This window comes from Triturus cristatus, chromosome 9 (assembly GCF_964204655.1).
Source record: "Triturus cristatus chromosome 9, aTriCri1.1, whole genome shotgun sequence".
Lineage (NCBI taxonomy): Eukaryota > Metazoa > Chordata > Amphibia > Caudata > Salamandridae > Triturus > Triturus cristatus.
The window spans coordinates 373,269,118-373,294,442 of NC_140592.1; the positions used below are offsets into that span (position 1 = coordinate 373,269,118).

Genomic DNA, 25,325 nt, shown 5'->3' on the forward strand with positions numbered 1-25,325 from the left:
AAATGCAGACAACAACCCTAGTAATCCCAGGCTAATCCTAACATACAATAAACAGAAGGATAGTCTTAGAAAAAATCAAGAAAAATTGGCACCTGGTTCAAAGTGATCCAATCATAGGGGATAAAATGTCACCCTTTAGAACGATAACATTCAGAAAAGCGTGCAGCACCAGTGACTATTTAGTCAGTAGTAGTCCGGAGATCTCTAAAAACACATCTTGGCTATCAAAACGCAAAGGTTTTGTTAGGTGTACAGCATACAAGGCTTGCAAATATGGAGAAAGTAAAACCACATTCAATAAACCTTTCATAGATAAGCCAATCTTAATCAGCAAGTTTTTAACGTGTAAAACTGAGTTTGCAATTTACGTATTGGAATGCTCTTGTGGACTAAGAAATGTGGGTAGTACCCGCCTTCCAGTCCACAAGTGAATTCTACAACATCTAAGGGCAATAACCAATAACGATAGTTCCTATCCGGTAGCCTGTCACTTCAATGAGATGCACAATCAAAATCTCAATCAGTTGAAGCATTACGTAATAGACAGTGTTCCCTCACTGAGAAGAGGAGGTAACAGAGATGCAATACTCAGGCGACTCGAGACAAAATACATCTTGGAATTAGATAGTAAGAGTCCACACGGTTTAAATACTACTGAAGACCTGAACACATGGCTTTAACTAATGCAGTATTTCGTGAAAACATTTGACATACCTATTATAGGTGTCATATCATTGTAACCTTGTCCCTCTTCCCCCAGTAACTCACTTCCTGCCTATAGTGCACATGGGCTCATGGCTCACTGGACGTATTTTAAAGCACGGTGTCACTTTTTATTTGAACTGCAAATTCAATGCTGAACAGCACAATAGCACTTTAGCACTTTTTGCACAGTTCTCGTACTGTATATGGGGCTTAGAAACCAGATAACATGACGTATTAGGGTTCTTCTTTAAACTAAGAAACTGTTCCCTGCAAGAAAGGCTTGGACATTATAAATCTGCAGATATTCAATCTTAGTTGTTTTTTACTATGTAAGATTCATTTTATCAAGTATTTATACAGTCAATTTGTCAAAGCGCAACTTTGCACAGTTTTTTTTAAAAACTGTCTTTAATGCATTAAGCAGTTATAACATGCAATACCATGTCCATTGCCGTTTTATCATATGTATAATATTTTAAAGAGTACATGTATTTATACAGTAATTTATTGTTATATGTATATATTTATTTTTACATATGATTGCGTAATTTTGCACATTATTGTCGGTAATTTTAAAATGTAAAACAATTTTAATGCTGCAGTGTGTGTATGAGCAGGAAATGATACTTTAAAACTCTATACAGCCGAGAGATGTGGAAGCAGAGTTCACATGGAAAGTCTGTTTTCTATATTCATTCCAGCACGTAATGCACTGTCACTTTAAAAATGGGAGATAAGCATGTCATGTGATCAAGGGCTCTGGGTGGCCCGAAATGCGTCATGGCGGCGAAAAGCACCAAAAAATAAACCTACTGAAGCGCAAAAGTCTGTTTCTTTTAAAGTACAGAGGAAGGAGTATCAAGATAGATATATATATATATATATATATATATATATATATATATATCCATAAGTAATATAGATTTTTTTAAGCAGACCTAAAGAATACATATATGTTTTAAAATCACAAGTGGTATATATTTTGTACAAAGAAATGCACTTATCTAAAACATACATATAATACAATTATACATACAGGGATATGCTGTATATTTGTGTTTGAGTGTGATGATCATGTAGGATCGAGCCAACTCTTGAATAGTTTTCTGAAGATAAGATAGTTATCCACTGCTCTTATGTTTGGGGATAATAAATTCCATAGTTTGGCTGCCTAAACAGAGAAAGATGTATCCTACCCGTGTTTGTTTTTAGGTCTCGCCTGCGAACGCAGCGCGAAGCGCTGCTTTCGGCGAGATCTATTGTTGCTGACTTGCCTCGGAAGTGGGACAGGAGATGTGCACGCGCAGGCTTTTGGCGGATTTGAGTTGGTGTACGCGCTTACAGCCACGCGGCGTGCACATCTCCTGTCCCCCTTCCCTCGCAAGCCAGCTAGCAGTTTCACTTTCGTCCTCACCAGCCTCGTAATTTTTTAGGTCTCGCTCTCGCTGTGAACGCGCTTGCGCGTTGAGTGCCTGCTGAGTTAATTATAGGTCCGCAGTGTGGGGCGCCTGTCGGCATGCTGTGATAATGACCTTTGGTTTTTTAAAGCACGAAGGCTGTGTTTGCACTTTTTTTTTTTTTTTAAATAGGCGGACACGTGCAGAGAGACCACGACTGATAGAAGAACTTCCGGCAGCAAGGGGGACCAATAGTTAATTTCCCGTGATTTCGAAGATACCAACTTTTGCCAAAGCGCAATAACAATGCTTCAAAATAAACTATTTTATGCACATCGCGTTACAGTTTTCAACCCGATAACTAAACAGTTGACAGGCTTATCTACCACCGCTTATCGCTGCTTAAAATCATCCCCCAGGGGCACAAAGAAAACAATATCCTGCGGAATACTGGGGGGGAGGCAGGGCTGACCCTGCTCCCTGAGGGCACAGTCCACAATGCCGCAGATCACAGGCAGTTATGGGGGAGGGACAAATGGTTGTAAGAAGGCTGAGGGACAATATGGCACGAAAAACGTTTGAGTTCCTACCCATACCAGGCGCACCCAACCCTCCCTCCCCAAGATGCCGCGGTACTCACAGGGATCTCTGCCATGGCCAGCATCAACTCTTCTTCCTCCATAGCTGCTCCCACGGGTGCAGGCGCTCACACGCCCCGGCAGCAGGGATTCCGTGGGCGGGGCTTGAGGCGGGGAGGAGCGGCCACGCGCCGGGACTCACGCGATTCTTGTGATGTGGCGGTTGGGGTCCAAGCGGCTGGAACGGTAGACAACGTGCACCCTCCCTACAATCCGCCACTTGCTGGGATGGGGGCGGAACCGCTGTACACTCACCCCCGGCCCGAGCGGTTGAAATCCCTGCCCGCAGTGCCGGATCCGCGGGAAAGCAGAGGGGGTCTACTGCATCTCAGCCAAACCAACTGCACAGTTTGCTGACACAGGGAGGAGGTAGCCCAACTAATGCCCGCGTAGAGCAACAGCATCGACGGGCTGGTAGACGGTTGGTGACCGGGGCTAGTTTCAAAGTAGCTCCTGATGTGCACCTTTTAAGATTATTTTAATGGCAGGTCTATTGTCGAAGTGTGCCCAGGGTTTTACGTGGGGTGCGTCCTTCCGCTTCTCAGACCTAGCAGTAATTAACAAGCATTTGCCATGCAATAGGTCTCGCATTGACGCGAGTTTGGGCTATTGACATTGTAAATAACAATGCCTTTTCTTTTCGTTTTCTTTTTCAAAACAAAAATAAAAGGCACTGTTATTTAAAATGCCAATAGCTCAAACTCGTTTTTAGATGTCATTGAAGAGCTTTCTGCCAGGTAAGCCTGCATTGTGTTTTTGGGGAGATAGTAATATGCAGACGTGTTTTAGCGATTGGACGAATTTTAAGTCTGGTTAAAATGAAATAGCACACGTTTCATAACTTAGTATTACTTTGCACAGTTGCTGTAAAGAGTTGGTTTCCCAGGCTTTTTGCACGTTTAAATTGTTTAGCACTCGGTGAAGCTTGACAGAGTGGGCGGAAACTCGTTTTCGATCTGCTTTTCTCAAGCTGGGGACATAACAATAATTTAGTGAGCCACGTTTTGCAATCTTGCATTCATGCCAAAAGCCGATAACACATGATTCTTGCAAAAATTGCTGTTTGGTCAAGCAGAATTCCAGACGTAGCTTTGCCTGAGATGTGGAGGTTGGACAAGAAACAATCATTTGCAATGCAATACCTCTCGCATTTACGCACGTTTATGCTATTGGCATTGTAAATGACACCGCCTTTTATTTATGTTTTAAAAACCAAAACATAAATAAAAGGCATTGTCATTTACAATGTCAATAGCTCAAACTTGCGTAAATGCGAGACCTATTGCATTGCAAATGCTTGTTCTTGTATGCTGGGGTTTTAAGGCAAGGTGTCTATCTTGAGCAGAGTTTCCTTTGTTGAATGTATTTAGTGATTTTATTTCTGATTTTAAAAAAAATGTTTACCTGCTCCATGTACTGCTTTGTGGGTGATACAAAGCAGCTTAATAGTGGATCTTCCAGCACGTGTTAACCATTGTAGAGCCTTCAAGGCAGGGGGATGTGGACATGTGGATTTAGATGTAGGAGTATTCTGGCAGCAAAGTTCTGAATTGGTTGTAGTTTTTTCACAGTTGATGATGATCCGTGGTAGAGGCCATTGGTGTAATCCAATTTAGGCCGTACAAGAGAGATAGTAGATTGAGCCTTGTGTGGAAAACCTAGGTGGGGGGGGAAGATGCGTCGTAGAGTTTTCATAGTAATGAAGCTTGCTCTTGCTAACCTGTCCAGTGGAGCATTCATTGATCATTTGGAGTCCATGGTAATTCCAAGGTTTCTTACTTTCTTGGATACTTTAGGAGGTGTTCCCAGATTGTCAGGCCAGGTGTAGAGTGGGTCATAATTTTTCCAATTGCAACATGTGAGCATTTCTGATTTGAAATCACTTAGTTTGAGTTGGCGCCATGTCATCCTCTGATCAACGGCTGTGAGGCAACTGAAGATTTTTTGGGTTTCCATTGTCTTTAGGGCTTCCAGTTTAAAAAGTATTTGTGTGTTATCTGCATAGTTGGAGCATATGAGCTGAAATGTATTGATCTTTGTCCGTAATGACTTCATGTAGGTGTTGAAAAGCATGTGGTAGATGATAGATCCTTGAGGGACCCCCTGCGTTTGTGAAGTATGGTTTAAATGAGAAAGGGGCCCAATGAACGACATTTGTCCTGTTTTGAAGATAAGATGTGATCCAGTTGAGAGCAGTTCACTCTATGCCGGCTTCATAGTGTCTTTGGATTAGAGTGTCATGGTCATCTGTGTCAAAGGCAGCTTACGGGTCCAAGAGAAGTAGTGCAGCAACCTTGGACCGATAGACTGTATTTTTAAAGTCATCCCAGATGTCGATGAAGGCAGATTCTGGGCCTCTTTCTGGATGGAATCCTGTTTGGAGGTCGGAAAGTATGGAGTCATCTTCAATGAATTATGATGACGAATGCTGCTTTTTCTATCAGTTTACCCGGGAAAGGTCCATTTGTAATTAGGTCTTTAATTGTTTGGGTCATGCAGGTCCAGGGCTGTTTTCTTTCATAATGGATGTATGTATGCCTTTTTTAAGTCTTCTGGAAAGATTCCTGTAGTTAAAGAATTATTGATATTTTTTTCATGCTGGTGTGGCAGCAGAGGTAGTTAAAAGAATGTTCTTGAACATTTGTGGTGGACAAGAGTCAGAAGGGCAGCTGGCTGACCTGCTTGGTTTTGACCATATCCATAAATTCACTTTGTAATAGTTGTTTGAAGGAATGCACAAGTTGAGATAGCCTGCCCTTGGAGGGGTTGTTGGAAATGGGTTGGTACTGGTGGTTTTCCTTTCTTTTAATTAGGAGTCCAATATGTCTGCTTTGGTTGTGTAATAATTTTCCAGTTTGTTAGTAAATTCTTGAGTCATGGGATGAGTTCCTTGTATTCATTTAGGCTCACGGAATACTTTGAGAATGATTATAAAATTCTTTATTTGCCCATTTAATATTTTAATTCAGTCTGAATAGTACCTTTTTAACCCCTTCAGTGCCCATGACGAGCTGCAGCTCGTCATGAACTCCGCCCGCTAATACAAAGCGCGGCACTGGGCGGGGAAAGGGGCGGGCATGCAAGGGGTTAAAGCTTTTTTGATTGTTGGTTTGTATATTCTGTCAAGTTTGTGTAGCTGAAGTTTGTCTTGAGTACTATTTGTTTTGAACCAGGGGTTATGGGTAGAAGGTTATGGGTGTAAGTTTGTAGTATAAGGGTAAAACTACAGGGTTGTGCTAAAATGGTAAAGAGTTAAGGATGTAGAGTCAAGGGTGAAGAGTTTGATAAAGGTAAGGGATTGGGGGAAAGGGTTAACCACTATGACTGCATTGTTTAGTGACACCGCTGGGAATTAATTTAAGGTGTGTTGAGTATTATTGTTATTTTAAGTCTGTTAAAAAATGTTGCTGTTCATAGTGACACAGCACTTGATTTCAATTGAATGAATACACTACAATTTTGAAGTTATGCATTTAGTAGTATTAACAAATTGATGCTATTTCTCAGGAAAAAAATGAATTATCCAGGTACAATTTTTATTAAGGAACATGACTTAATTACTGCATACTCTTGCAAGTGGATTACTTGGTTTGAATTCTTTAAAACTGTCACCATTTGAACTCCAACCAGTGGCTTGGTTTCAATTCTGATAGATTTTGGGGTTTGTGGGTATGAGTGGCCAGGGAGCAATGGTTATGGCAAAGGACTAGCCCACACTGTGGGCTTTAGAGGCCGGGCAGCAACCTGGCCCAGGGCTCGGATATGATTTGGGTGCCCAGAATGGCAATGGGCTCTTTTTCCTACGCAACCCTCCCGAGTGGGGCTTCTGACTCCATCAAGGTACAACACAGGAAGAAGAAAGAATGTGCACGAAGATTCTCAGCACAGAAGTGGCACTTGCTTAGGATTGGCTGGCAGCTTTTACAGGAGATGGTCAGAGCCCCCCACAGCTTGTAATTTAAGGGGCCTGTACTCGCTAGGCAGCTGTGTTGCATGAGTTGCTTGACCAACCCAACTTGAGCTAAAATTATTCTGAGCAAAGGATGCCGGAAAATGGTGGTGGAAGTATCAATGAAAATAGAATGAAACTCCTCTTGGACTCATGCGGTCAGACTAGTGGTCATTGTGCCCGGCTAGAATTACAGTTGTTTGGATAGTGGACTGTTAGCCCTCTGATAATTGGTATGTCAAACCGCAGCACCAGCTGGAAAAGTAAAGGAGGGTTGATCCCCAAGACAGATTAGGATCTTGCAACCCAAAGCTCTGCTGGAGGCCAGCTTGAGTGGATACTTGATTCAGTTAGCGAGGTAACCTGGAATCTGCAGGGCGATTTACCCAGAGGATGGACAAGCATCAGGAGCCTCAACCACCCGATCATCTGATCAATCATGCATGCATAAATAATTTACTTAATGACTGTAGTAATGTATTTTTGGATTGATTAATGAACATGACGCAGTAACTGCATCCGCCTGCGAGTAGATTGCTCAATTTGAACTGTTTAATAAAATCTCCGCCTAATGAACTCCAATAGATGCTGACATTGGTTGGGATATGTGAAGCCGAATGGCCCGAATGCAGGGTTTTTACTCGTGAATAGTTTCTCATTTCCGACCGCATCACCCGAAAACTTCCTCACCTAGCTTAGCTGCCTCTGCACCCCACAGGGGCATGAAGTTCTCAAGAGGCGCGTTCGGGGGCAGAGGGGAAGAAAAGCACTTAATCATGTGGGCTGTTGTGCCAGCCTGGGTGCCGAACCCTTGGCACCCTTCGCGCGGGTCTTGTCGACTCCATTCAAGGAACCAGGTAGAAAAGAAGCGCGAAGGCGTCCCGTCTCCCTCTCTGCGGTGCAGACCCCGCTTCTGCACGTGCGCTCCAGCACAGCTAGGGTGTTTTGCTTCACCAATAGCCTTCTGTTTTCTCTGCCCGTAACCCCCTCTCCCTCCGCCTTTCCTCTTCCTCGCCCATCTGCTCCTCTAAGGGGGGGGGGGGGGGGGGGGGGGGGGAGGCTTCTTTCTCTGGCTCTGATTGTTGTGGGTGTTTGTCCGGGAAGGTTTCTTTGGCCCCTTGTCTTTGGAAGAGGGGGGTAGTCCTGCTGTTCACCTCTTTGCTGGTACCGTAGCGAGGTAGGGACTGATTTCCCAATGGGACTTTGGTGTTTTCTTTACAGCTGGAACATGGGTGGGAGGAGCCCGAGATTCCAGCCACTTAATTACGTTGGTCTACAGATTTGGGGAGGGGAAAGCGGGTTGGAGGAGAGGTCATTTTATCGACTGTTCTCCAGACTACCCACCACCACCCAGCCCTGTCCTCCTCTCTGCCACCCAGCCCGGTTGTTTACAAGCATGGTGTTGGTCCCGGGTACTGCCAAGTAATACATTCAGTATACCATTCCATGCCAACTCTTGGCACTTTGTTTATTTTGCAGTATTGTGCCACCGACTCCGTGTGTGTGTGTGTGTGTGTGTTTTTTTAACGGGTTTTTCGTTTTGTGTGTCCATCAGTAGTTCTACTGTGAGGCTCGTCCTTGAATGCTGTTATACAATGCGTTTAATATGTTGTTTCGCTATTGAAAGACATTGTACGAATTTCACGTATATATTGTATAATAACCCCTTCTCTGAGTGCTGGGCACCTTACCTTAAAATAGTGTATTTCCTGCATTAAACACAATTTGCCGGGGGGACTCTAGTACCGCTTTTACCTTGCCGTTTCGATTGACGTCACAATTTTGTGTTACGTTTCAGCTCTGACACTTGTTGGGTCGTTCCAGCTACACATTGTGTGTTATTGCGGAGCGCTCTCATCTCCTCACCCCCATCCTGCCCTCCAGGTCGTAGATATCATTAGTCTAGCAGGTGCAGTAGCACTGGGGCTGAGGGCTGTGAGGGGACAATACTGCTCGACTGAGAGGAAGTTGTCCGTGTCCCTTACTTACATTGGGGCACCTTGCTATACTACTGCTGTAATCGTCGTTGCCTGGTGACATACTCGCTTATGCAGTGAAGCGAGCACTCAATCGGTGCCCTTTGCTCTTTTCACCATCCCCTTTTAAGTTGGTCTCTTTCGGTCGACTAGTTTTCTCACCACGGAGTTCCTTGAAGTTACCTTCCGGTGGCCTTTAGCGCTGTATAAATTGACAGCTCTGTATAATCGTGGACCGAAAAACGCACATCCTTTTAATGTTTTTTCCATAGTGTAGTATCTAGGTTTCTCGTTTCCTTCACTTCTGACTCTACCCACTCATTGACTCGTCTGACCTCTTAGAATTTTAGTTAAAACTGTGCTATAATTTGGTCGCCTTGCAAGTGTCGCTTTCCAGCGCCATATGCCTTTGTTGTGAGTAGAACTACAGGAAAAAAAGGTTCTGGATGTAGTTGACCACGAAAAAAAGATCAGTATCATCGACGTCAATTCACCCAAGTGCCAGGGATAATGTAAAAAACTGCAAACTACAGCAAGCAGAGAGCCCTCCAGGAGCCCTTCCTTTACTTCCTCTCCTGCTGCAGCCTTTACATCTGAAACTAGGGGTAGCAAGGGCAGTGCCAGGGTGCTAAAGTTTAAGCCTGGGTAGCTACCCGAAATTGAGTCCATGTTAGTGTGACAGTCATAAAATGCAACCGAGCAAAGGCTGTGCTAGTCAAGAGCTGAGATTCGGGCGCGGGCCGGCGGTAGGCATAGCCCGTGTTCTCGTGTCTGTCTGTAGTAGAGCAAGGTGCACGAGGCTGTGCCTTCCTGCGGGCGGGGGCGTGGGCGGGGAGGCGCACTCCTGCCACGCGCCATTCCTCTTGAGAATAATTGCCGCGGTTCAGGCCGGCGTCGGAGGCGGCAAAGAGCAGAACAATGGAAGCATAATGGTAACCCCCTGAGGCCTTAGGTATTTTCCACCTGGTTGGCTCGAAAAAGAGAAAAGCGCTCTGTCTGCAGCGGGAAATCTGGTCCGCTCTCCGAGCGCGGGATTGCCTGGGCGCGCCGGTAGAGGAGGGAGAGAGGGGTCCAGTGGCGTAGCTAGAGCTTGTGGCGCCCGGGGCTATCCCTCAGATTGCCGCCCCCCCCCCCCCCCCCCCCCCCCCGAGGGCATGCACTTCAAAGAGGTCCGAGAGACACGTAGTATGGGCGCTAATAGTTACCTTTATCATGCAAGTTACATGCACATAAATGACACGGTCCAAGGCTACACAGTTGAAAACACCGGTGACTGACAGTACAAAAGAGACACACAGACTGCATGATCTATCTGGGGACTCAGAAAAACTGCATGTGACATCCATCAGAGAGCTGCGTGAACAATTACCTGGTAATCCCCTCAACACAATGCAAACATGCACATTCATGACACTGTTCATGTAACCTTCATCTACAGCTTACATTAAATGACCATTCATCATGGTCCCCCCCCATTAAAGCAGTGGGGACCTGCACAAACGTGATGTGCTTTGTGGACCAAAACCAACTTAACAGTATCGAAGCCTGTGATTCTTTATCTTTCAAAAACAGCAAATTAATTATTCACAGGGAATGACTCACTGTGTGCCCTTAAAACTAAACGCAGCACAAAGGGGTCAGTCAGCTCCACCTTGCCAACACAGACCGGATACAAAGCCCACTCTGGTGGCCCAAAGGCAACAACCAGGGGTCACTCCCTGTCATTACTTCCAAGCAGCAGCAACCAACTCCCTGGGAATGAAAAGACATGTGCTCTTGGTACCCAAAACCAGCTTGTAATAGTGCATCTCTTCTTCACAGCAGCCTCAGCACACACATGGTGCACAGCCTGCCTGGGGGCCCAAAGCTAAAATACAGGGAGGGGCGACACATTATGATCACAATCCTTAAACACAGTTGTGGGGGCCATGGGAACTTGTTCAACTCTATCCAAGACCCGGGACCAACTGTTCCGGCGCTGCGGCACTCCTTGAATATTCAGAAGAAACCAGAAAAATAGGAGCAGTAAAACTCACTCTTTTCCAAATCTCTTTCTAAATATTATCACTTTCCATGTAATGTTCCTTTGATGGGAAGAGGAGGTTTCTGAGGTGGGAGTATCAGGCAAGTGATACTACTCGGGCTCCATCTGTTCGAGCCTTCATGGAGGATCCCTCTTCATTACTACCTCCACCTGACCCCGGACTCGGCAACGCTCTCCCTTACAGGCTTGATTATCCACTACTCCTCTCTCCAGTGCACCTTATCTCACAGCTGACCTTGGGCCCCCAGCCCCATATCAGGCCCCATCGGGCTCCACTTTGCTTTTTCCCGGTAAAAACATTAGTAAAATCACCTTCAAACTTAAAACATTGAATATAGCAGTAAATATAATTAGCATGCACTTTAAAGTATGTTCCACAGTAGCCCTTATGACCCGACTGCTAATTAAATAAACAAAAACAGAAAGGCCATAACAGGGCCGGCTTTAGCGCTGATGCGAAAGTCTTTTTTGGCGCCACACTAATAACCTCTTTCTCCATAAATACCTTTACTACCACCTTCCAACAGTCCCCCTCATCCCTCTATGGCCCCCCTAGTGATCTCCTCCTCAGATTCCCTCACTCCCTCACGCCACAAGTGCCCCTCTTCTCCCCATAGCCCCTCCCCCTCATGACCTCCTCCTTGGACTCCCTCACTGCCACCATCCACCAGTGCCCCTTATCTCTCTGTAGCCTCTCCCCCTCATGACCTCCTCCTCAGACTCCCTCACTACCACCCTCCACCAGTGCTCCTCATCTCACCCTAGCTCCCCCTCCACACCATGACCTCTTCCTCGGATTCCCTCACTGTCACCCAGGGCACAAGTCCTAAAAAAAGAAGTGGGGGGACGCTGACGTCACAACAGCAAATGATGTCACGAAAGGTGGCTTGCACCATCAGACTCATTGCCTCCCCTCGCTCACCCATTAGATGCCATTGCATCAGAAAAGCCAGCGCGTGAGCAGCGTTCTGAATGAGCTCCGATCTCGCCCCAGAGAGGCCAAAGAGTAAATGTGTGGCTCCAGTAATCGAGCTCCCGCGAAAATAAGTGAGGGGACGCCATCCACCCGCCTGGTACCCCGACTCGAGCCCTGCAGTCACCCTCCACCAGTGCCCCTCATCGCTCCACAGCCCCTCCAACTACCTCCTCCTCAGATTACCTCACTGCCACCCTCCACCTGTGCCCCTCATCGCTCCGTAGCCCCTCTCTCATATGCATTTGTTGTTTAGCGCTACTCATATCAGTGTAGTGTGTCTGCACTTTACACCACGAACACATTATACAGAGACAATGAATCATACAAGTATGTAAATCAGTCTACAGGGAATGTCACATAAGCCAATGAGGATTACAAGGTGTAGGAATCTGCTGCATACTTAGAAAGAGGACACAACAACAACCATACATAAAGATATTTCTCCCCGTTGTGCCTCTGGTGGGGAGGCGTACAACTCTGATACATTCCCAGGTCTACTAATGTTGGTGAATCTGGGAATGTGTCAGAATCCATGGTTAAATGTGCTGGAACACCTACACTCCACCTGAGGCATGCCTCCCTGCTGCAGATTAACGCAAGGCAGCGATTGCGCTGCCTTGTGTTACTCTAGATTCCTCAAACCAAGGTGGCCTTGCGGGACTAGATAAATCTCATTTAGGTTTTGTGACGCCGTTTTGTGCCCTTGCGACGACGCAAAACCTTGATAAATATGCCCCTGTTTGTCTTTTCTTGTCTCTGCAAAGCGCTCACATTTGAATTCATCCACACCCTCTTTCATATTGTTTCATTGCTACAGATACAATGATTTCGTTGTAATGTTAGCAAAATGGAATTAAACATGCCGAGGAGGGAAGCAAAAGTGTGATTTGTTATGAAAGGTCTCTAAAAACCTCCCCAATAAAAGATTATTCGCAGCAAAACACTCCAAGTGTTGCTTTATGTGTATGCTAGTTCAACTGCACACACTCCTGCTTGCTGCAAAAACCTAATAGCATTACCGGTAGCCTTTGCTACACTGTATTTCAAAGTAGGTCTGTGTCATCCATACTGGTGGCCAGTATATTTTGAGAGGGTTTGGTCTGGGGAAACACAACCTTAGGATTTAAAAGAGTATTCCATGGGGGTCAGCTTTACTGATAAAAATGTATCTCTGCCCAAACATACTCATTTTAGCAACATTAGAATGATGAAAGACTGAGGAAGTTCTAACTATATCACAAAACATATCTATACCATTCACGTTTGTATGCAGCTCTTTGGTGACAGACTCAGTTCATTGGTCACTGTCCTATGTTAGGATTGTAACTTCTGAACTGCAAGTAACACAAGGATCTCTGTGGCAAAGGCAACAACCCACTGAGCTTCGACACAAAATACAGTTCATCTGCATTTAAAAACTACTAACAGACAAATGATTGCTCTCAAGCGAATCATTAATCACCAGCGTTATTGGGGCATCTTTTATTGTCTTATTGTTGTCCTGCATCGGCCATGATAATGATAAAAACTTCAGTATCAACTATATGACTTGTTGCCCCCCTCTTTTCGCTCCATGAGATGGTATCCATTCTTTGTTCACAAGGAGTATAAAATAAACAGTACCCCCCCCCGTGATAGAGAATGGAGATTCCTAGCCAGACAGGCATATAAGGATAAAGTGGTCAACTGTGTCTTTCATGTGAAATGTGATGCGAGACACAAGCTGCTCATCAAGATGCTGAAAGCGCCTAGAGGCAGCCATCCCATCTGAGGCAGGTGTTTGCAGGGTCGCCCTACAAAAACATATAATTACCTGACGCCTCCTTTTCTCATGGCCTTCAGCCGATCATGCATGCATCCCGGCTGCTTTTCCAGTGCCAGGTCAATGACAGCAGGTCTTTGTGACACTGCACACTGGCATCCTGGAAATAGTAATGTGGCTGGACACAGAGCTTTACACTAAACCTAGAACTGGCAGGAACCCCGCAGGAAAAATACAGACATGACGTACATCTGCAACCTCATTGACAGGGTTCGAGGTTCAGAGCGCATAGACCCAGGCACCACGTCATTGCCATAGTAAAGTTTGAACCCTTGCCTTGTGTTTACTCTGTAACACACAAAAGTATTTTAATACCAGGGCATGCTGAGCCAGGTAATCACTGCTTGAAAGAAGGACTATAGGGAACAACGCATCCTACCCAAGAGTAGGCTCGAGCGAGATTTAAGTTATGGTCAATTTCAACACGGAATCCTTCACAATACTCAAGGAAACCTTCTGAACTGCAAGTAACACAAGGATCTCTGTGGCAAAGGCAGCAACCCACTGAGCATCCACACAAAATACAGTTCATCTGCATTTAAAAACTACTGTCAGACAAATAATTGGTCTCAAGCGAATCATTAATCACCAGCGTTATTGGGGCACCTTTTATTGTCTTATTGTTGTCCTGCATCGGCCATGATAATGATAAAAACTGTTTAAATGAAGCGCACACGAAGTACGTGTCCTGCTGGACCTGCGCATATTTAAAAAAAGAAATGAAACACATTCTCTTACCTACTACTGCAGTCTGCACTAAAACGAATTATCCACGCAGCAGGCTCAGCAGACTGCCCCAGGCCACAAGGTCCTCACGAGAGTGCGTAGTGGTGAAGCGCGTGACGCGTCACCGCTACGTTCTCATCGCGAGGGCCGGGCAAAAATGTAGCCCAGGGCCGTCATTGGTAGCGCTGGCGCGCGCTCTCCATGATTGACGGCCCTGGAGCAGGCTGGAATGGGCGGCGCCGCGGGCAGAGAGATTAACGGTCATCATGGCACTCCTAGCACTACAGGTTAGTGCGCGCTGCTTTCCCGGCCGCGGCGGACTTTATAATTTATTTAGTGACACTGTGTCCCTAAATAAATTAAAAGGCCGCCGCCGCCCTAAATATAGTGCCGCCTGGGGCGGTCCGCCCCCACCGCCCCCCCCTAGCTACGCGCCTGGAGGGGTCAAATGCTCCCTGCTGCTCGAGTTCCACCATCAGTCGAGGGCATCATTAGCCCGGTCACCTGTTGATTTTATTTACTGTGCAGGTTTACGGCTCTGAGGCATTACCTAGATAAGTGGATATTATCTGCAGACCAAGTTGTCTATTTTTTTTAAACACTTTATAATCGGTTTATAAAACTGTATATACTTACACTTAAGTCCCCGCACAGACAATAACGCATAACTTCAATTCTAAAACCTAACAAACCATATAAAGTGCATTTATTCAGATATTTTCTACATCCATTTTAAATTGTCAACATGGTTGTTTTATCATCGTAGACTGGACTTTGTTTCTAACTCTGCCTTGCCTTTAATGTGTTCTGTCACCTGAACAAGTATAGGCAGCAATGGGATATGTTTACCGCACCACCAGGTGTTAACAGCTTGCTATAAGTTCCCTTGAAAATTGCCCACCTCAAAAAGGCTAGCCACCAACATTAGCCTTTCATAATTCAAATTGTGAAAACATGGTAGAGAGCCAACTTCAAAGAAACTATACGTAAAAGCACATTGCTATGTTATTAACAAAAAGGATGAATCGCGAGGTCTGTTCCTTGCTTGTTATGATTCTTTATTCAAGGTCTTCTCGACCATAAAATAGCACTTCTGCGCAGCCAACGCATTTCGCCCAAGATTTGGGCTTCTTCAGGGCCAAAGAAACTTTCCTAACTTGATCATAGGTTTAAAATGATGAAACATTTCATAGCTTCTCCCAGTCCGTGTACAGCTAGGATAGTACACATCTCTGTTATCTCAAAGGTAAGGATCTATAGACAGTATTTCAAACGCAATATCTCATATTGTTCGCAGGTGTAGTCTATTGGAAATTCTCCAACTCAGTTCCTGTAGTTAAGGCCGTGTTCGGCCATGGCATGAAATGTGTATTCGGCGTTCCTCTTGAGGAGAACTGCTATTTTATGGTCAAGAAGACCTTGAATAAAAGAATCATAACAAGCAAGAAACAGACCTCTCGAATCATCCTTTTTGTTATTAACATAGCAGTGTTCTGTCACCTGTCTCTCACCTTAATTATTGTGCACAGTTTCCCTAATGTAAAAAAGCTCTTTACGGAACTCTTGAGTTCCCACCCCCAATTTAAAAATCTTGGAATGTGGCAGTTTCTTTTACAACACATTAATTTCCAAATGTGCTTCTGTCCCGTATACATGAGAACTGACAGCACCAGACACTAATCCAGTACAAGTCCAAAAGGCACAGAGAAGGAGTCGCTCCAAATCCTATTAATAGTCAATCCTTTACTAGCAGCATGATGGCTCAGCGAGTTAAAAGCCTCATGTAGACATCTGCTGTGAGTTTGAATCTGTAACGGACAGTTTAGCACATAGAGTGCACTTCAAACACGTAAACCTATAATTGACGCTTCTTGTGTATTCAAAATCGTAATGAGGAACACAGTACGAAATTGCCCTATTATAAAAATAAGTTGTTACTGGGTATGGTATAGCACAGAGTTCACCAATTACTTAGTCTCTTGGTATGTTGTGCAGGCATTGAAGGGCAGTTGTGATTTATGCATCCGAGGTTCTATCCAGGGGATTTTGTTCCTTAACTACAATGGTTGACTGGTAATTTGTAAGATGTGCATCATCCTCAGAGTTGTTAGATGTAAGGTTGTGGTGGGTCTTGAGGCTTTCCAGCCTAATTTCTGCAAATGTCCAGTGTGTAGTGAGTGAGTTTGGGTTCAGGTCGTGAGGCCCTACCCTTAACCCCTTTAGGCTTTGGCAGTGTTGTCACAAATAGGGCAGACTGGGTCTTGTGTCTTCCAAATGCCTAGGTAGATGCTTGCTGGAATTTTTGGAGCATTGTTTGTGGATTTTGTGTTTTTCATCCCGTTCAAACTATTTCATCAGCCAAATCCAGGTTCTAATGGCAAATGCTACCCACATTTGTTTCCCTGTCTCTTTGTGGCTGGATCAGTTCTGCCCCTCTCTTGCAATATTTTTGTTGTTCTTGGGTGCGTATTCCCTGTAGTGTCTGATTCCTAATGTCTCTCTTGTGAGTCCCTAGGTATCCTGTACAAGCATCTCCCAATCCGCCTGTTTTTCTGATCTCACGAGAGTTGTCTCTGAGGGTATTTTTCAGAAGGCCTCCTGTTCCCTAGTTTCCAATGACAGACAGAAAAGACAGGTTGAAATAACTGCTGTTTGTAATCATTACGTATATCTCTGACGTGTTCAACAAGTGAGAAGTAGCTCTGCTGTTTGAGAAAGGTGAGTAATAGGGTCGCCATCTGCCCTAGCCAGAAATCCATCAGCATTGAAAGGGATTGAACTGCTAAGGAAGAGGATAATCTAAGCTGTTTTTGGCAAGTGAAGGATTGCTGTGTTTGAGCTGAGTTAGTTCTGCTATCTTTGACAGATGACAGGTAGCCGTCTTGTATGCGAAGAATAATGAAGTGAGGAAAATGTCAGCTGTCCAAGAAATGGTTGAACTTGGAGACCATATGAATGACTCCTCCCCCTCCAAACGTTCAGTGAACAACTTCATGAATTGATATCTCCCCCCACCTGCAACAAAGGTTCAATCCCTGATTGCATTACCACTGTGTCCGTTCATGCTTCTCAATATTCATAAGCCCAGAGCAGCCAGAATAGGATTGCACACCAATAAAACAGCATTTGTAAAGCGCAACATTGTCACCCCTAGGGGTATCTGGGTGCTGTGTCTGCGTCAAAGAGCCAGGTCTTGAGTCTCTTTCTGAAGTCTGCCAGACAGGGGGCTGTACGGCGCTTGAATGGGAGATTGTTCCAGGTCTTGGCAGCGATGTAGGAGAAGGAGCTGCGACCGCTGCAACGGATGTGGGGTTTACGTGCAAGAGTGAGGAGAACGGAGGTATCCAGAGGGTTGCTGGAGTTTGTTGCTGGTTGAGGTAGGCGGGTCTTAGGTCGTGGATGGCTTTGTAGGCGTGCATGAGGATCTTGAACTGGCATCTCTTCTGGATGGGGAGCCAGTTGAGGTCTCTCAGGCGGGGGCAATGTGGGTTCGTTTGGGGAGATCCAGGATTAGTCTGGCTGCAGGGTTCTGTTTGGTTTGTAATCTTCTGAGGAGCTGGGTGGAGATGCTAGCGTAGAGGGCGTGACCGTAGTCGAGACGGCTGGAGACGAGGGCCAGAGTGACCGTCTTTCTGGTGTTGGTTGGGATCCATCTGGAAATTCTGTGAAGCATGCAAAGTGTGTGAAAGTAGGAGGAGGAGACTGTGTTGGCTTGTCGTTTCATGGTCAGTTGGCTGTCGAGGATGATGCAGAGGCTGCATGCATGGCCGGCTGGTGTGGGTCAGAGTTCTGCAGGCCAATACCTGTGGTCCCAGGCGGAGATGTTATTCCTGAAGATAAGTACCTCAGTTTTGTCAGAGTTGAACTGGAGGCAGTTGTCGCTCATCCATTCGCTTGCATTGGTCATGGCGTTGCAGAAGTTAGTTTTGGTGGTGTAGGAGTCCTCGGTGAGCGAGAGGCTCAATTGAGTGTCATCTACATAGGAGATTATGTTAAGTCCATGGGATCCGACAACGTCTGCGAGGGGTGTCATGTAGATGTTGAACAGGGTGAGGCTGAGGGATGTTCCTTGTGGTCCGTCACATAGGATGTCTTTGGGTGCAGAGGTGAAGGGAGGCAGTTGAATGCTCTGTGTGCGTTCCGTAAGGAAAGAGGTGATTCACTTGAGGGCTGCTTGTGTATGCCTATGTTGTAGAGTCTGTTGATGAGGGTGCTGTGGAAGACGGTGTTGAGGACAGCAGAGAGGTTGAGAAGGATCAGGGCCACTGTTTGTCCATGGTCGAGGAATGTTCTGATGTCGTCAATGGTGGCTATCAGCACAGCCTGTGCTGTGATTTGCCCTGAATCCTGATTGTGAGGCATCCAGTAGGTGGTTATGTTCCAAGAATTCGGTGAGCTGCCTTTTTTGAGTACTTTGGCCGTGCAGCAGCCTCCATTGGTGTTTTGATTTTTTTGGTATTATTTTTTTGATTAATTCATTTATGATTGACATTTTAGTTGTTAATAAAGTCTTGCACCGTATTGTGGTGAGGGGGCTGATGCATGTATAGTGGAGACTCAGTGCTTTGGAGCATCTCCTGGATGTAAATTCTGTCCGTTTATAAGAATGAAATGTGGAATCACTATTGTACAATTATGTACATGAGCATTTTTTTTAACTCCTCTGTGGAAATCGTATGAAATTAAAACTCTGTACAAACTTGATATTGACATGGTACGGATTTATGGTTGCAGACCCTTGTGGTATGATAGAAGGCTGTGGATTGCTTGCTTGGAGATCTATAGGTTTTTCATTCATTCATTTGTTTGCCCAAGGGGAAAATAGATTTTACTGTTAACACAGTGCTCCTTGTTGTGTGGGGCCCCTCTCTCGTCTAGTTGTAGCATAAAAACATGTATTCAAACTAATTTATCCTACCTTGCTGAACTAGTAATATGCACCTTTTTTCAAAAAAAAATTTAGTAGTAATATGCACCTTAATGTTGTGTGTATAAACTATGGAATTATTAACGGTTGCAGAATTTATGCTTATCGCAAAGAATACTTCCACCAGCACGTGCATATACAGAGAACCCTACTGCATACAAAGTCCCGTTATAGCTAGTGCTAGGCAAAGTTGGAAAACTCTTTTTCACCAACTTTGTAAAGTTTTTATTTTTTTATTTCTGCTTTCTTAAACTTAACGAAGATGACAAGGTTTAGGAGAAAAATAGAAGTCCAGCAAAAATTAAGCTTTAAGGGTGAAAGAAATCCTGCAAAATGTACGTTTTGCAAGAGAATTTTGCCTTAAAAAACCTTTTGCAGGAAAAGTCTGCCATATCCATTGAAGTTGTTACATCAATATAAATCTCAACATCAAAGTTGTGAATATTGGACATCTGCGCCACTAGAACTTTAAACCCTTACACCCCTAGTCGCTTTCCCAAGTGAACACGATCGCTTCTGTGGGATTCATCTCAGACAATAGCATCATAAGAGTTTGTCCACTTTCTGGTAGGTTATCTGGAGCACTGCTTCTTTCATACTGCATATCAAGGATCCCCTCCCTTCTTTACTCAGTCTTCTATCCCCCACACCGTGGAAGAAATGATTGACCCAATAAGTTTATTTCTGGTTCAAGTAAAAAAAAAAATTGCCTGAAATATAGATGCATTTTAGTTTGTGAATCATCATTGCATAGACTACTTTCCAAGTCCTTTCCCTAGCTCCCAAAATAATGTATTACACAGCGTCACAGTTGTGGAAGCATAATACTTTGCATCTCCTTTATCACTTGACCCCTGAAAGAAATCTTCCACATAACATCTGCTAAGTTATGCAAATAATTTTTATGCCCCAGTTGTCCCACTCGTGCAGGATCTCCCAGTCGTAAACATCTGAAATACAGATGTTTTCATCTTAAAATGGAAGAATTGCATCATAAAGAATTTAGAATGGGTACTTCTCAAGTCGAGATTCTTAACAAAATGGAATAAGGTCAACAGAGCCAGGGTAGGTAGATAGCACCATTTAAAGCTGGGCCTCAAAGGGAAGGAGGTTCAAGCCTGAATCTGTACGTTTCAGATGATTTGGTTTTGACACCTTCGTTTTGGGGTACGTTTTCCACTGTTTGAGCAACTTCACCCCTTTTTGTGCACAAGAACTGGTGGGGTCTTATACTAATACAATGAGTAATGATCTATTTTTATCACCTACTTTAGTGCCTGTTTCATCTACTAATGACTGCGACTTTTCAGATGTCTATTTTTGACATTTTACCAGAAAAGAGCACACATTTTGAGTGTCTGGCCGTTTACCCATTTCGTGACATGGGTATACTCCAGGGCAACAAACCAGCTATCCCTCTCTTGCTAGAGAATTAACTTTTCAGTATGAAATGGACATTTCACCCTCCTCCGAAATTTCATTCTCATTTGAACTAACATGGACCCCTGTTCATGCTTTTTGTTACTGATTATTTAAAATAAAAGCATAGTCAAAGGTATCCCCTCTCAGTGGCATTACCCGATGTAAGGACACATATGCGTATTGACAAAAAATTGGCCCCATATGGTCACACATGTAAGGGAAGCATCAATCAAAGCTAGGATATTCAGTGACTGAAGTGGGCTGACTCATTGGCCCATGCTGTATACTATGGTGCACAGAAACAAAATGTGAATAACGGGTGAACAGACCAAAAGATGGAGACTGACCGAAAGCATCTGTATGTGCACATATATGAATTATGATAGAAATATATGTATTTTTGTTATGCATTTTTACCAAAACACGAGGCTAGTGAGACAGTCAAAGTTGTCCCTTGGCCTGACCTAATAATAAAAAAAAAAGACATTTATGGTGAGTCTGTTACTCTTAGTCCCTGCTCGCCCTCCTTTATACACCCACCCAACCGTACATTTAGGGAAAGGCCTGTAGGAGCTGTTTTGGATGGCTAGTGACCCCTGGGTGGAGAGTAGTTGTGCACAGTTGGATGTTCTTGCTGGGACTGTCACTAAACCTTTAATGTGACAACATTCTTGTAGAATAACAATAAGCCAGCAGGACTAATTAATTGTGAATCAAGTAAAGCAAGCGTCAAGAGTAGCAGAATAACTATGAAGGTAATTTCTTCTATATGTATCTTCCAAGAGCCCTGCAGGAACAAGAGACAGTACTGTGGATGAGTGCACGCTATTGTCTGCAATACCAAAACGGATGTTCTTTTTTCGTTATTCAATTGCTTTTATATTAAACGTTCATTTGCGAGTTCTTTCTTGACAAACGTTCTTTTTATGGAAATGTATAAATCTGTACTGTGGTCTTCCTGAGCGGATTCCTTCATGCCTACTGGAGTCCCTCAAGATTGGGATGAATGTGTCCTTCAGTGAAGGAAGGATGGATAGATGGCATAGTTATATATAAATAAAAGCAGGTTTTATACTTTACTCAATCGGAGATCTTGATTCTGTATCCTAGGGCGTCTACTAATTTCTCCTTTTGTCTTGTTTATTCTCCCTCTCAGGATATTTCCTGTCTTAACAGAGAGGCCTCTAGAGTGGTGATGGTGGATTGTAACAAGGAGGCGTTTCGTTTGCAGCCATTCAATGGTCTGGCTCTGAAGAAGTGGGATGGAAACTCTGATGATAGGACACTGTTTGATCTTGCTGCGTTCCTAAAAAGTAAGTTTTGATAGGGTGGGGTTCTTGCACATCATTATACATGGGCAGTAGAGTAGCACGTCTGGGGCTAAAAGGGTTGTAATTTTAATTTCCTTTCAAGACACCCTGCAGATCCGTCTATGATACCTAACTAAGGAGGCATTAGAGCACATTGTGGGTTAAAAAGAGTACAATAAGCATTGAGATGAACAGCGAAGTGCTGTCCTTCTCAGAAAGGTAAACAAGAATTGATCATGCAGGCGCGGCTCATTTTTTGAAGAACCCTTCAGATTGTAATGTCAAGCTGCAGTGGCTACCTGCACAGTTCCCTGTCTGCTTCATAAAGAATGCAGCCGGACAACTATGCATTGATCCTTAAAGACGTGTACTTTTGGCATCGTAGGTATCCTAATTCAACGTAACTTGGAGATCATAGTGGGGTGTTAATGCATAATAGTTGTTAGCATTTCCCTTCACTCAATGTCTGCATTCAAATATTATCTAGTATCCATTGGCTCTGTTATGAAGCACCTAGCTTGTAACGTGACATTGTAAATTATTAAATTGTATTTCCTGCATCTCTGATTTCATGTAAAACATCACCAATATTACCTTGGTGGGATTTTACTGTCGCACGTGCATAGGTATTGCCCGCATTGTTCTGAATGTATAATCTTTGCTCTTGTTGTGATCCTCCCACTCTAATCATCGTACCCTTCTGCTTTTTCATCTATAGCCATTGCTTTAAGTGGAGTAGATGACGTCCGAAGTGTACTGGAGAATTATTCCCTTGAGGACGACCCCTTGGAAGCCTTCAAGCGCCGACAGACCCAGTTGGAACAGGTCTGTGCATCCTTATGTAGAGTATTTGCTGGGGGAATAACTGAGCTGTGGAGAAATAAGGAAAGAAAATCTTGCAGGCAACTACTACCCCACTGCTTTGTCCATATACATTGATCCTCCATGGTTTGGTTTTATTTTAATAGGGGAAGGTGCAGGAGTTTTCTTGAAGAGGTTATTTTAAACTAAATAGATTCTATGGTAATGCAAACCTTCTTGATACTGTGCTGTGCCAGGTGTCAGTTAAATGTTTTCCTGACGATCTAGGCGTCTGGATAATAAATGATGCTCCTATGGGGGGTTTCACAATAAAGGTGGTTGTTCTTTTACTGTATGAAGTTCTAGGAATTTTATGTGAAACTGCTAAGAGAATTTAGGTGCACGATTTCTGAGGATTTTTATTAAGATTTATTAGGATTCTCGGGGGTTCTAAGAGTCTCTGTGAATGGCTTAGGTAAGTTAGGGGCCTTTTTGCAGGAAAATTTAGAAATGCAGTGAGTTGCTCATGTTCAGGATATTTTGCTTGGTTGAGAGACATTATCTTAATATAGTAGTCCAAGGAATATTTTGAAATAATCCTCTGGGAATGATACTGAAGGGCAAGTTGTAAGAGTATATTGAGTGGATTTCAGTTTTGACCAAGGTTTAAGTTTGGGGTAGAGGGACGAGAATTAATGTTTAGGACTATGAATGGATTTTGTTACAACTCTTTATTGGTGGGAAGTTTTATGCCTTGACAAAAAATTTCTGTGTTTTGTCATGAGTAATGAATGCCCAGATTCACTCTTTTTAACACTTTTGTGCAGGAGGAACAGCAGCGGCTGGAGAACCTGTCGAAGAACAAGACTCAGCCGTTCTTCCTAGGCTCCCTAACAAACCGTCTGTGGTCACGTTCCAAGCAGCAGTGATCGTGCTCTTTCTGTCCCACCCTCAAGTGGAATGCAGGATGCCATTCCTGGTGGATGGAGACCAGGAGATGTCCTTTGGATTGAAGGAATAGACTGCATATGGACATGTTTCAGTCTTTGTGGCATAACCACCTGTCGGACGGAGCCCACCAGGAATAGTATGGCCTACCTCTCAGCAGAGTCCTGAACTGCGATTTCATTAAGGCATACCAGCCTCACACTCTCTGGCCCACAGCTGTCCCATGATAAGGGAAAGGACCATCCACCTATCCTAAAAGCAACAATGTATCCATACACCATAGTAAGAAGGGAAAAGGTTAATCCTCAAACTGACATGGTATCCCCCATTTGCAGAGGATGCTTCGTTGAAAGCACACGCTTCAGTGTTTCTGTTCTTCGTATAAATGTCATGTCTTGGATGTAGAGGACAATTTGGTTTCCCAATAAATTATTTTCAATGTGTACAGGAATAAAGACTAGGTTGGTGGTAACAGAATGTGTGGGCTGAGTGTTTTATCCGTTTGGTAGCTGCAAGAGACACTCCACTGAGAAGTGGGTGTTTGCTATGAAAGGGGTTGCATGAAATTGTGCTGGATTCTCTGAAACATTAGGATATTCTATATCTTGCATAAGACACAGGAATCTCAAATCTTGATGTGGAAAATTGTAATATTCATTAAAAGGTCGACATTCTTATGTAACCAACAGGCTGGTTTAGACCTGGAGTGCCTGCACAGGTTTAGAACATGCTCCAGAGAACAGAACTGTTAGACTCTGGTTATGTTATATCTCTGCTAGCATAGACTAGGGAGGACAGTCTTTAAGCCAGAAGTTCGGCAGCATCTGGTCAACTTGCCTATTGACGGGGAACACCTGTTCGGCCCGCAATTTGATCAGATGCTAGAAAATCTAAGTAAACACAAACTGCCAAAGCCAAGGGTACCCTACAGACCCCATCTATCCACGGCTCCTTTTGACGTACAGAGTACCACTGAGGGGTGAAAACCACTACAGCCGAGGCATCCGCCTCCTTCACGAGGCAACAGCAGCAACAGGGGATTGGAGGGTACAAAAATAGTAACGGTAGAGGCAGGGTCAAAGGCGCAGACCCTAAAGGGGCCATGCCTGCAGAATAGTGACTCCCGCCCACCACACTTTCTTCAGGTAAAGACTGCAAGGGATTCTGTCCCACTGGACAGAGATTACCTTCGACCAGTGGGTTCTCAATATCATAGCAAAGGGTTACTCCCTAGAACTTATGCAAACACCCCAATATTCCCCTCCAAAGACACTCTCTCCAGAACATCAGCATCTGCTTCAAGATGAAATGTATGCACTACTTGGCAAGGGGGTCATAGGAGCTGTTGCACCACAACACTGGGGGAAAGGGGTTTACTAATACTTCTTTAATTCCCAAGGAGAACAGGTCTCTGTTGCCCATTCTTGACCTCAGGCCCCTCAACAAGTACATCCTGTCAGAACATTTTCATATTGTAACAATCCAGGATGCCATTCCGTTACAACAGCAAGGCAACTTCATAACTGCTCTCGACCTGAAGAATGCCTTCTTGCACATCCCCATCCACCCTGCACATATCAAATTTGTGGAAAGTGGTCAGCATTATCAGTTCAAAGTGCTACCCTTCAGATTGACCACAGCTCCAATGGAATTTACAAAGTATCTTGTTGTGGTAGCCGCTCAC

At 44.3% G+C, this 25,325-nt stretch overlaps 1 protein-coding gene across 1 annotated transcript in view; it reads left to right on the top strand.

Moving 5' to 3' along the window:
* The window catches only part of TIMM50 (translocase of inner mitochondrial membrane 50), a 264,504-nt gene extending 240,391 nt beyond the window's left edge, over positions 1–24,113 (top strand). Inside the window, exons 9-11 of the mRNA XM_085625193.1 lie at positions 21,739–21,895; positions 22,611–22,717; positions 23,521–24,113. Of these exons, the coding sequence (XP_085481319.1) occupies positions 21,739–21,895; positions 22,611–22,717; positions 23,521–23,622 (366 nt within the window). The 3' untranslated portion in view covers positions 23,623–24,113. The remainder of the gene's footprint in view (positions 1–21,738; positions 21,896–22,610; positions 22,718–23,520) is intronic.
* Positions 24,114–25,325: the final 1,212 nt, after the last annotated feature.